The sequence below is a fragment of the Pseudorca crassidens genome, chromosome 14 (assembly GCF_039906515.1).
Source record: "Pseudorca crassidens isolate mPseCra1 chromosome 14, mPseCra1.hap1, whole genome shotgun sequence".
NCBI classification, from domain to species: Eukaryota; Metazoa; Chordata; class Mammalia; order Artiodactyla; family Delphinidae; genus Pseudorca; species Pseudorca crassidens.
This window is the reverse complement of record NC_090309.1, coordinates 39,666,982-39,680,568: the sequence shown is the minus strand read 5'-3', so window position 1 is coordinate 39,680,568 and position 13,587 is coordinate 39,666,982. Positions and strand designations below refer to the sequence as shown.

At 39.3% G+C, this 13,587-nt stretch overlaps 1 protein-coding gene across 7 annotated transcripts in view; it reads right to left on the bottom strand.

Annotated features, from left to right (window-relative positions):
- The window catches only part of USP34 (ubiquitin specific peptidase 34), a 231,535-nt gene that overhangs the window by 156,432 nt on the left and 61,516 nt on the right, over positions 1-13,587 (bottom strand). For all 7 annotated transcript variants that reach the window (XM_067704953.1, XM_067704955.1, XM_067704952.1 and 4 more), the window contains 2 exons: positions 9,606-9,798; positions 8,397-8,458 (listed from right to left, as the gene is read on the bottom strand). In XM_067704953.1, the coding sequence (XP_067561054.1) occupies positions 8,397-8,458; positions 9,606-9,798 (255 nt within the window). The remainder of the gene's footprint in view (positions 1-8,396; positions 8,459-9,605; positions 9,799-13,587) is intronic.

Here is a 13,587-nt window from a genome sequence, read left to right as displayed (position 1 = left end):
GTGTATTTTTTAATCAGATCGTTCATTTTCTTACTGTTAAATTTTTAAGAGTTCTGTGTATATTTTGGATAACAGTCCTTTAACAGATGTGTCTTTTACAAGTATTTTCCCCTGTCTACGGCTGTCTTCTCATTTTCTTGACATTGTCTTTCGCAGAGCAGAAGTTTTTATTTTTAAAGAAGTCCAGCTTACCAATTCATGGATCATGGTGTTGAACTCAAAAGGTTACCACCATACCCAAGGCCATCTAGATTTTTTCCTATGTTATCTTTTAGGAGCGTTATAGTTTTACATTCTATGTTTAGGTGTGTGGTCCATTTTGAATTAATTTTTGTGAAGGGTGTGAGATGTGTCTAGATTTTTTTTCCCATGTGGTTGTCCAATTGTTTCAGCACCATTTGTTGAAAACCCTATCTCTGCTGCTTTGTACTACTGTCTTTGCTCCTTTGTTGAATATCAGCTGACTATATTTATATGGGCCTATTTCTGAGCACTGTATTCTGTTCCATTGACCTATTTGTCTGTTCTTTCACCAATACTGCACTGTCTTGATCACTGTAATTTTACAGTAAGTCTTGAAGGTGGGTAATGTCGGTCCTCCAACTTTGTTGTTTCCTTTCAAAACTGTGTTGGCTATTCTGGGTCTTTTGCCTCTCTATTTAAACAAATGTTAGAATCAGTTTGTCGAGATCCACAAAATAACTTACTTTGATTTTGATTGAGACTGCAATGAATCTATAGATCAAGTTGGAAAGGACTGATACCTTTACAATTTTAAGTCTTCCTATCCATAGACATGGAATATCTCTCCATTTATTTAGCTCATCTTTGCTATCTTTCATCAGAGTTTTGTTATTTTCCTCATATAGACCTTTTCATATTGTTAGATTTATACCTAAGTATTTCATTTTTTGTGGTGTTAATGTAAATGGTATTGTATTTTAAATTTCAAATTCTATTTGTTCACTGCTGATATATACGAATTTTTTTTTTTTTTTTTTTGTGGTACGCGGGTCTCTCACTGTTGTGGCCTCTCCCGTTGCGGAGCACAGGCTCCAGACGCACAGTCCCCGGACGCACAGGCTCAGTGGCCATGGCTCACAGGCCTAGTCGCTCTGCGGCATGTGGGATCTTCCCAGACCGGGGCACGAACCCGTGTCCCCTGCATTGGCAGGCGGACTCTCAACCACTGCGCCACCAGGGAAGCCCGTGACTGACTTTTGATTACTAACTTTGTATCCTGCAATCCTGCTATAAATGCTCATTAGTTCCATGAGACTGTCAATTCTTTCAGATTTTCTACATAGATGATCAGGTCATCTGTGATCAAAGACAGTTTTACTTCTGCCTTCCTAATCTATACACCTTTTATTTCCTTTTCTTCTCTTGTTGCATCAGGTAGGATTTTCCAGTACAATGCTGAAAAGCAGTGGTGAGAGTGGACACCCTTTCCTTGTTCCTGACCTTAGTGAAACAGCTTTGACCTTCACATCATTAAGTATGATGTTAGCTGTAGGAGGTTTTGTAGATGTTCTTTAACATGTTGATGAAGTTCCTCTCTATGCCTAGTTTACTGAGAGGTTTTTTTTATCATGAATGATAAAATTTGACCTTGTCAAAATTTTGACTTTACATTAATTGATCTTGAAACGCTGAACCAGCCTTGAATACCTGAGCTAAATCTCACTTGGTTGTGGTGTATAATTCTTTTTATACCTTGCTGGATTCGATTTGCTAATATTTTATGAGGATTTTTATATGTATGTTCATGGGAAGTACTGGTCTGTCGTTTTCTTGTAATGCTTTTGTCTGGTTTTGGTATTAGGGTAATGCTGGTAAGGCTTCCCTCTGCTATCTTCTGAAAAAGACTATAGAGAATTGGTATAATTCCTTCCTTAAATATTTGGTTAAATTTACCAATGAACCCATCTGGTCCTGGTACTTTGTGTTGGAAGGTCATTAACTGTTGATTCAATTTATTTAATTGAGACAGGCCCTTTCAGAGCAATTCTTTAAAAAAAATTCAAATGGCTACTACAGAAGAACAGCTAATGAAAAAAGTAGTGATATGTATATTGTGGGTAGAAGAAAAACGGTTTCAAAATAGGATGAGCAGTGAAAAGACCCCAAGTTTTTTCAGTTATGTAAATTATACACAGAAAAACTGGAAGGACTGAACAATTTCTTTTCTTGTTTATCCATAGAAGAATTATATTTAATTTTAAAATTATTCTAAAGATTTTTAATAAGCTATGAATTAGATATATGACCTCAAAGGGTAAAACATTAAAATAAAACTAGTAGTGGTATATTTTACCTATTTCTGAGTAACCCAACAGAAGCTATGATCCATGAATCAACTCTATGATGTTTAACATACAAAAAGACAATTCAACAACTAAAAATAATTCTAAAAAATAAATCCCATTCTTTCAGTTTCTTGAAAAACACTGAAAGGAGACTCAGGGACTTTTGTAACAGCCGAGAACTGTAACTATAACTGAGCAAGCATAAAACTGGACAATGTTATCAGTAACAATCATTCAGGGCTCTGGAAACATATATATACTGGGACTCCCAGAAGGAGTAAGGAGAACAGAAAGAAAATTTGAAGAAACTATGGTCAAACATCCCAAATTTGATGAAAAATGTTCATCTACACAGCCAAGAATCACAACAAGCGCCAACTAAGATAAACACAAGGATATCAACACCCAGAGACATCAGAGTCAAACTCTTAAAAGCCAAAGAGCAACAGAAAAATCTTAAAAGCAACAAGAGAAAAAGAACTAAGCACATAGAAAGGAACCACAATAAGATTCGCAGCTGACTTATCAGAAACAAAGGAATAGAGCTATACTGAAGCACTGTTCCTATATTTTACCAGAATTGTGATTAATCTGAAGTAGACAGTATTAAATTAAAATGCATATTGTAACCCATACAGCAACCACTGGCAAAATAATTTTTAAAGTATAAAAAAATGGAATTAAAATGGTATACAGTACTCCCTCTGTATCCATGGGTTCTGCATCCATAGATGCAACCAACAGAGGATCAAAAATATTTCTTAAAAAAAATTCCAGAAAGTTCCAAAAGGCAAAACTTGAATTTGCCAAATGCTTGCAACTATTTACATTAACACCTACATTGTATTAGGTATTGTAAGTAATCAAGAGATGATTTAAAGTATACAGGAGGATATGTACAGATTACATGCAAATACTACATGACTTTATATAAGGGAGTTGAGCATCTGAAGATTTTGGTATCCACAGGTGATCCTGGAACCAATCCCCCACATATACCAAGGGACAACTGTACTACCGTATACTGACATACTGCAAAATAAGGCAGTAAAGGAGAAACAGAAAAAAAAATTTTTTGAGGAAGACATACAAAAACCCAACAGCAAAACGGCAGGCATAAATCCAACTATCTAATATTAAGAGTGACTGGATTAAATACTCCTATCAAAAGGGAGAGATGGTAGGAGTGGATTTTTTTTTCTTCTTCAATCCAACCAAATGCTACCTCCAAGAGACATACTTTAGATCCAAAAACAAACAGGTTGAAAATAAGATGGAAAAAGATATACCATGAAAACAGTAAGCATAATAAAGCTGCAATGGCTATACTAACATCAAACAAAATACACTAAACTAAAAATTGTTTTAAAGAGACAAAGAGGGATATTTTATAATGATGAAAGGATGAAATTATCAGGAACATAACAACTATAAACATATATGTACCCAACAAAATGTCCTAAAATACATGAAGCAAAAACCAACAGAACTGAAGGGAGAAAAAGAAATATAGCCAATTCCTACTACTCTTGGCAGTTATATTCTATAACGTCACTGCACTGAATTAGCTAATACTGAACCCCTGAGTATTTTTTTAAATTATTGTCACCCACTGCTTTAATGGGTAAAAAGAACATGTCATTAGCATCAAGTGCTTCCTAGAGTGGGTTCTCTTTAAAAGAATGACTCAGTGCAATAATGTGACTAGCTGTTTGCCTTTGACTGGAAGAAGACAGAGGGTTTGATTAAATGCAAATCTTATATAGTAACTTTAGATACACAATTTGTTCTACAATCCGTTTGCAGAACTCCTTTAAAGAAAGATGTTTCACAAAACTAAGATTTGTTTTGAAGTTCCCACTTCAGTCAGAACAATGCAAGGGAGGCTCTTCCCTTTATGTAAAAATGCCATCACAGATAGACCATCAACATCCTTCCCCCTACCCCATTCCCTCAGAAAAAAGAGACGTGGCTCTCATTTGCGTATTCCAATGATCTCTCAATGTTGCTTTCTTTTATTTGATCTTTTTCTAAAAACTCTTTTTATAATTGAGGTACAACTGACATATAACATTATATTAGTTTCAAGTGTACAACATAATGATTCAATATTTATATATATTGCTAAATGATCACCACAGTAAGTCAACACCCATCATCATATATAGTTAGAAAAAAAATTCTTTCCCTTGTGATGAGGGCTTTTAAGATCTACTCTCCTAGCAACTTTCAAATATGCAATACTATATTATCAACTATAGCCACCATGCTATACATTACTATCCTCATGACATTTATTTCATAACTAGAAATTTGTACCTTTTGACATCCTTCACCTGTTTTGCCCTCCCCTGACCTCCACACCTCTGAAACTACCAATTTGTTCTCTGTGTCTATAAGCTTAGGGTTTTGGGGTTTTTTTTCTTTTTTTTTTTTAACATCTTTATTGGAATATAATTGCTTTACAATGTTGTGTTAGTTTCTGCTGTATAACAAAGTGAATCAGCTATATGCATACATATGTCGCCATATCTCCTCCCTCTTGCGTCTCCCTCCCACCCTCCCTATCCCACCCCTCTAGGTGGTCACAAAGCACTGAGCTGATCTCAGCGTTTTTGTTTTTAAAGTCCGTACATAAATGAGATCATATGATGTCTTTCTCTGACTTATTTCACTTAGTAAAATGCCCTCAAGGTCCATCCATGTTACCATAAATGGCAAGATTTCATTCTTTTTTATGGCTGAATAGAATTCCATTGTATATAATATTTCACCATAGAACTGAAAGGACAAAAAAACAAATAATACAGTCAACTCTTGTTACTCATGGCAGCTGAGTTCTACAAAATTGCTGGAGTAAATTTACTCATGTTGAACCCTTGAATCTTAAATCCTAAAAATAACTTATCAGATTCTATTTTCTCTATTTTACAAAAGAGAAAATGAGCTTCAGAAGTGTTGAGGTGACTTTACTGAGGCTGCCCCAATACCATGTGCTAGACTTGGGATTCATATCCCTCCAACCGGCCCAGAGCCAGAGCTTCTTGCCCTATACTGCACTGCCTCCTACCACTTCCTTCCTCTGGTCATTTCTGTAACCAGCACTAAAACAACGCAGAGCATCACCTTGTACGACTTCAGTTGGAAATGTGCATGTTAGGAGACTCATTTTTTACTGCTCTGTGCATTTCCACAAATGACCGTGAGGGCACCAAAAGTACTGATTTGGGGATCACAAATAAATTGCAGCAAATAGGCAAATTAATAAAAACAAAATCCACAGATGAGGATAAACTGAAGTTGGAGACTTCAATGCCCTACTTTTGATAATGGAATAGAACAAGTGTAGGTAAAAAAATCAACAAGGATATAGAAGACAAACAATATTACAAACTCATTAGACCTAAAAGACATCTACTGAACACTCCATACAACAGCTGAATAAAGTCTTCTTAAGCACATATGAATATTCTGTGGTACAGATCATATGCTAATCTATAAAACAAGACAAATAACCCAACTAAAAGCTAGGCAAAAAGTGAACAAACAATTCAGTGAAGAAGAAACAGAATGGCAAATAACCATATAAAAAGATGTTCAACATCCTTAGTAATTAGGCAAATGTAAATTAAAACCATAATGAGGGCTTCCCTGGTGGCGCAGTGGTTGAGAGTCTGTCTGCCGATGCAGGGGACACGGGTTCGTGCCCCGGTCTGGGAAGATCCCACATGCCGTGGAGCGGCTGGGCCCGTGAGCCATGGCTGCTGAGCCTGCGCATCCGGAGCCTGTGCTCCGCAATGGGAGAGGCCACGGCAGTGAGAGGCCCGCGTACCGCAAAAAATAAATAAATAAATAATAATAATGAAATGCCACTTTATACCCACTATAATGGCTATAATCAAAAAGATAAAAACAAGTCCTGACAAGACTGGGGGGAAAACTGGAACCCTCATACATTGCTAGTGGGAATATAAAATAATACAGAAATGTTGGAAAACATTTTGACAGTTTCTTTAAAAGTTAAACATAAAATGATCTTACAAACCAGTGATCGCATGCCTACGTATCTACCAAGAGAAATGAAAACATATGTCCACAAAAAGACTGTACACAAATGTTTAAAGCAGCATTATTCACACTAATCAAAAAGTAGAAACATTCAAATATCCATCAACTATGGTAAAAGGATAAACAAAATGGGATATGGCTACATAATGTAATACTATTCAGCAATAAAAAGGAACAAAGTACTGATTCACACCACAACATGAATGAACCTCAAGAAAAACAGTATAAGTGAAAGGTGGCAATGGAAAAAAACACTGTCGTATGATTCCATTGATAGGAAATGTCAAAAAAGGGCAAATCTATAGAGACAAAGAAGGTTAGTGGGGCTGGGGATAAGAATGGGGATTGAAGGAATTCCCTGGCAGTCCAGCAGTTAAGACTGAGCTTCCACTGCAGGGGGCACAGGTTCGATCCCTGGGCAGGGAATTAAGATGCCACGTGCCATGTGGTGCGGCCCTGGGTTGGGGGTGGTGGGGAGAATGGGGATTGACTACAAATGGGCAAAAGGGACCTTTCTGAAGTGATGTAAATGTTCTAGAACTGTACTGTGATGATAGTTGCACAACTGTGTAAATTTTCTAAAATTCATTATAAAAACAGGTGAGTTTTATATGTATCTATATCTTAATAAAACTGCTTAAAGAGAGAGACCCAATTCACAGGCTTCGACAATATTTATCACTTTTTGTATTTGCTCCAATCTTTTCACACTGTACAGACCCTTCTCTTCCCAACTTAAACTGTCCTACCCACTATTCCTCAAAACTTTTACTCTCCTCCCTCTTAAGCATATCTTTAGTATGTATAAACCTTACACATTTTTGAATGGAATTCATTCTTTTCTCTATCCACAGCAACACAGAGACCTAACCTGGACATGTGGGGTTACTGCACGAGTGATTCCAGGATTTTTTTTTTTTTTTTGTCTTTTTGCAGGGATAGGGAGTGATTACTGCATTGGCAATTTTAAGATTCTCCTAGAGGCAGTCTGAAGGGGTTGGAGGGTGGGTACTGAGGGGTCAAATGGGAAATCCAGAGCTGTAGTTTTATATACACTGGACATAATCTATATAGTATCTTGACTGTGTGAAATAGCACTCCTAGTATGACCCATAATTTATAATGCTACTACCAATTCTAGGCCACACATTTTAAGGCACCACTGACAAAGAATGTTGCCAAGAGTGAATGACTTGTCTGGTGATAAATCTAAAAACCATAATATGTGAGGGAAAAAGCAGAGACATAGTCTCTGGTTTCCAAATTCAAGAAGGGCTGGGTTCAACTGAGATCAGCTCCATAGAGCAAAACTAAGATCAATGCATAAAAGTTACAGTAAAGCAAAAATATGACTCATTCATATAATTACAAATTTTCTAACACCTTAAGACTTTGTAACTCTGGGGAATTCCCTGGCGGTTCAGTGGTTAAGACTCCGCACTTTCACTGCCGAGGGCACGTGTTTGATCCCTGGTTGGAGAACTAAGATCCTGCAAGCCACACAGCGGCACAGAAAAAACAAACAAAAAACTATGTAACTCTGTTCAAGCAGAAAATATTACTACCGAGATTTAAAAAATGATTTCTATACTGGATGGACAACTAAATGGAATAAATATTGGAAAAAATAAATATTTCTTTAAAAAGCCCTAAGCTATAAAAACTACTTCTTTTCATACATGAGCATCATGAACTTGGTTTTTTCCCCAGAAAAATGTGTTAAATGAGATCCTTTCCTGCATCAAGTGTGGTTTCTGAAAACTATCTGTACCATACTCTTTACTATTAAATTCTCCTGTATAGTCTCCCTTTGCATTTTGTGAAAACACGATATGTTTTTTTAAAAAGAGAAGTATTGCAATATATTCCTCTGAAAGCTTGTTAAAGACTGTACAGATGAAGCCACAAGGCAAAGAATTTCTAGTAAACACTTCAAATCTAATAAAGTCAATTACATTTACCATATAAACAGCTACACATTAAAATAGTACTTATGCATAAATTAATGCTCCTACTTACGTTTCTGTGTCTGATACCAATGATTCATTATTGCACACATCATTGAAGGTGTGAAGTTGATTCTATAAATAGAGAAAAGAAATTAAAGATTTTTTCCAAAATTATTCTTGCATATGTTAGCAATTGCCAACACAGTTTGATACATGTAGATCATAATCAATAACCAGATCAAAAGTATAAAATATAAGATAGGTAATCAGATATACATATATACTTCCCAATTAGTCTATTTCCTTTATCATTTTTAAACACTAATTCATTCCACAAGTAATACTTAGGCTTTATTCCACTAAATATGCTAGAGAAAAAGCTGAACAAGGGAAAAACACAAAAATCTAATGCAAGGCAGCAAGTAACATGTCATTACAAACCGAATTTCAGGAAAGGGTTCCTAGACATACACTTTTAAGATTTGATTTGGGAAACTGTCATTAAGTGTTTTCAACACTTACAAAGTCCGATACATGGGTAAAATCTAGGTCACAAAATTCAATACATGGGTACAATCTAGCTACTTCAGAATAACTACACTACAAAAACAGGCCCCAAATGTAAAGGAGTAAACCTAATGCAGACCTTGGTAAACCAGAGAAAATATATCCATTCTAAAAAATGCAGCTAACTACTTAGTTCTAGCAAATTGTTGTCATGCAAGAAGACAGACCCAAAGACACTAGGTCTTTCTACCCACCCCGCCCCTCCAGGAGAAGCCAATAATATGTATTTCTCCCTATTTAAAACAGTACTTGCTACTGTGCAAACCAAACATTTCTGTTAGTCAAATTTGGCCTATGGCCCAATAATCTGTGGCTTCTGCCTGGAAAATTAAGTAACTACTTATAATCTCCGACTCTTTTTCTCTCTGAAAACACTGCTTTCTAAATGCAAAAAACTGAACAGTTTAAAAAAAAAAAAAAGTAAAGGAAATCAAAAAGACCTAAGGTATAAAACCTTCTAAATCTAAGCCTCAGTCTCCTCGTATTTAAAATAGGGAAAAAGAGAACATATAGAAATTATTTGTAAGGGTCACACAAAGTAATGCATGTAAAGTACTTAGCACAATGCCTAGCATGGCATAAATACTAGGTATTTATGCCACTAGGTATACTGGCCACTAGCATGGCTCCATAAATACTAGGTATTATCATAATGATGATAGTCTGAGAGGACAAACAAAAAATTACCAAAAATAAAGCAAATACAGCTTACCGTTATCTGACTTAATCCAGCCAACCTCATAGTCAAAGTAGGTGACATAAAGTACTTAAATGCAAGATCTAGGCTTTCTTTATCAAAGCATAACGTCGTGTCCAATGGTTCTTTCACTGTGCTCCACATTAAGTCAGCCATGTTGCGAGCCGCACTCTGTCTTAACTCCTGATCAGAGAGCTTGCATAAATACCTGAAATGATACAGAAATACAACATACACAAAAACTTGCAAACTATTTCTGAAGACCACTCAATAATTCAATAATATTCCTTTGCTCCATACCTCCAAACTGTTAAGTACAGTAGTACCTGGAATGCTGGGATTAATACTCCCAATTTAAACTATTTCTAAGTAATGCTTCAAGGATTGTGACCTGTGGCAATGTGCCCTTTGCTGAGAGTCCAACATAAATCAGGAACTGCAAAGCCTAACACAACATGGAAGGAAGGAAGGGAGGAAGGGAGGAAGGGAGGGAGGGAGGGAGGGAGGGAGGGAGGGAGGGAGGGGAAAGCAGGGAGGAAGAGGAAGGAAGGGAGGGACGAAGAGGGAGGGAGGAAGGGAGGGAGGAACTGCACAGAGCCAAGTCATTTAACATCGGATTCTGCACCTGCACCTCCAGTAGAGCTTTACTATTCTCTAGTACCTGTCATGTATACAGCTCCTGTTTTAGTAAATTTCAGTTGACTTCATATAAATAGTACATCTACTCCCCAACACAGCCAAAATTCTTCAAAATGTGTACATTTTAAACATCATTCTTTTTTGGTTTTCAAAAATCACAAACCACTGGTTTTCCTCTCAGGCCCTGCCTATTCTATTTGGTTAGTCTCTCCTCCTGTACCCAACCTTTCAACATTATTGCTCCTCAGGGTTTGTAATGGATTGCAGAAAGGCCCCAAATTCCTCCCATCACTTTATATAGTAGTCTTTGCAATGTGACTTTACCACTCTTCCCAACAAATGTGTCATTTATTCCTCTACTTCCTTGCATCTGAGCTTTGCCATGAAGGTTCCTTTGCCCAGTGGGGTATTAAGAGATGTAACATAAGCAGAAGCTTAAAAAGCCTTTGAGCTTGCCCTCTCTTGCTGGGAACTCTTCCACCACTGAGAAAAGGACTCAGGATAGCCTGCTGGATGAGAGAGACACGGCTAATGCCCCAACTGACATCCAGCCAACTGCCAAGATACATATGAGCACCCTTCCCCACTCAAGACCAATCAGCCTGCCAACCAGAGGACAAATGACTGAGATTATCTATCACAGAGCACCCAGGTCCAGCCAAGTCAGCCCAGATCAGAAAAGCTAGCCAACCAGAGAACTGTGACAAATAATAAATGGCTGTTATTTTAAGCTACTGGTTTTGGGTGTTTTCTCACACAGCAAAAGCAAACTGATATAGCACTCCATCCTAGATTCACTTTTTTTTTTTTTGCGGTACGTGGGCCTCTCACTGTTGTGGCCTCTCCCGTCGTGGAGCACAGGCTCCGGACGCACAGCTCAGCGGCCATGGCTCACGGGCCCAGCCGCTCTGCGGCATGTGGGATCCTCCTGGACCGGGGCACGAACCCGTATCCCCTGCATCGGCAGGCGGACTCTCAACCACTGCGCCACCAGGGAAGCCCCACTTCTTTTTTTTTAATTTAGGCCGTGCCAGGTCTTAGTTGCGGCATGCGGGATCTTTGTTGCAGCATGTGGACTCAGTTGCGGCACACATGTGGGATCTAGTTCCCTGACCAGGGATCAAACCCGGGCCCCCTGCATTGGGAGCACGGAGTTCTACCCGCTGGAACACCAGGGAAGTCCCCTAGATTCACTTCTATTTTCTTTCTACATTCTCTCCCCAGATGACCTCATTTATTCCCCTGAGGTTTTTTGGGTTGTTTTTTTGCGGTACGCGGCCCTCTCACTGTTGTGGCCTCTCCTATTGCGGAGCACAGGCTCCAGACGTGCAGGCTCAGCGGCCATGGCTCACGAGCCCAGCCACTCCACGGCATGTGGGATCTTCTCGGACCGGGGCATGAACCTGCATCCCCTGCATCGGCAGGCAGACTCTCAACCACTGCGCCACCAGGGAAGCCCACCCATGAGGTTTTTTAAAAATTTATTTATTTATTTTTGGCTGTGATGGGTCTTCATTGCTGCCCTCGTGCTTTCTCTAGTTGTGGCGAGTGGGGGCTACTCTTCTTTGCGGTGCGTGGGCTTCTCATTGCGGTGGCTTCTCTTGTTGCGGAGCATTGGCCCTAGGCATGCGGGCTTCAGTAGTTGCAGCATATGGGCTCAGTAGTTGTGGCACACAGGCTTAGCTGCTCTGCGGCATGTGGGATCTTCCCAGACCAGGGCTCAAACCCATCTCCCCTACATTGGCAGGTGGATTCTTAACCACTGTGCCACCAGGGAAGTCCTATTCTCATGGGTTTTTTTGTTGTTGTTGTTTAGTTTTTTTTGTGATACGCGGACTTCTCACTGTTGTGGCCTCTCCCATTGTGGAGCACAGGTTCTGGATGCACAGGCTCAGTGGCCATGGCTCATGGGCCCAGCCGCACCGCGGCATGTGGGATCTTCCTGGACCAGGGCACGAACCCGTGTCCCCTGCAACGGCAGGCGGACTCTCAACCACTGCGCCACCAGGGAAGCCCCTATTCCCATGGTTTTTAAGTGCTACCTTTATGCTGACAACTCCTAAATTAACGCTGTTGTTCTAAGTTACAGGCTTATATTCCCAATTTCCCCGTGCCACTTAAATGTCCCACAAGCATCTCAAAATTACGTCTTTAAATTCTCCCAGTCTTTCACATCTGTAAATGATACTCACAGCAAAAAGAGAAATCAAAGGGAGGGCAGCTAAGTGTCTTCCACTATGCTATCCCTTTCCTTAAACTCCACAATCACCAACCTTATTGATTTCATTTTCAACTATATCCAGTCAATTTTCAAATCACCATAAACAATTCTTGTACAAGTAACCATCACTTCTTTCCAGGACTACTCCATTAACTTTTCAACTGGTCTCCTAGCTCCTCCTCCAACACTCCTGTAATTTATGAGCCACTTAAAGGCCAAAGTGATCTTTTAAAAACCATCATGAGGACTTCCCTGGTGGCGCAGTGGTTAAGAATCTGCCTGCCAATGCAGGGGACATGGGTTCGAGCCCTAGTCCGGGAAGATCCCACAAGCCACGGAGCAATTTAACCCGCATGTCACAACTACTGAGCATGTGCTCTAGAGCCTGCGAGCCACATCTACTGAGCCCGTGTGCCACAACTACTGAAGCCTGTTCACCTAGAGCCCGCGCTCTGCAACAAGAGAAGCCACCGCAATGAGAAGCCCATGCATCGCAATGAGGAGTAGCACCCACTCGCCACAACTAGAGAAAGCCCACGCGGAGCGACAAAGACTCAACGCAGCCAAAAATAAATAAATAAATAAATAAATAAATTTTTTTTAAAAAAGATTACAAATTAAGCAGCTTAAAATATTTTTTTTAAAAAAGCCATCATGATTCATCTGCTTAAAACCCTTCAATAGATCCCACTGCTAAAATTAAATCCAAGCTCCTTAAAAGGTCTTGAAGGTCCTGAATAATCTGCCCCTGTTTATATCCAACCTCATATCATAATCTTACCTCCTTATACACTATGCTCCACCAGTCTACTTCTAGTTTTTTTTTTAATATATATAAATGTCTTTATTTTTTTATTTTTGGCTGTGTTGAGTCTTCATTGCTACACACGGGCTTTCTCTAGTTGCGGTGAGTGGGGGATACTTTTCTTCACGGTACGCAGGCTTCTCATTGTGGTGGCTTCTCTCGTTGCGGAGCACGGGCTCTAGGTTCATGGACTTCAGTAGTTGTGGCACATGGGCTTCAGTAGTTGTGACTTGCAGGCTCAGCAGTTGTGGCGCACAGGCTTAGTTGCTCCACGGCATGTGGAATCTTCCCGGACCAGGGCTCGAACCCATGTCTCCTGCATTGGCAGGCAT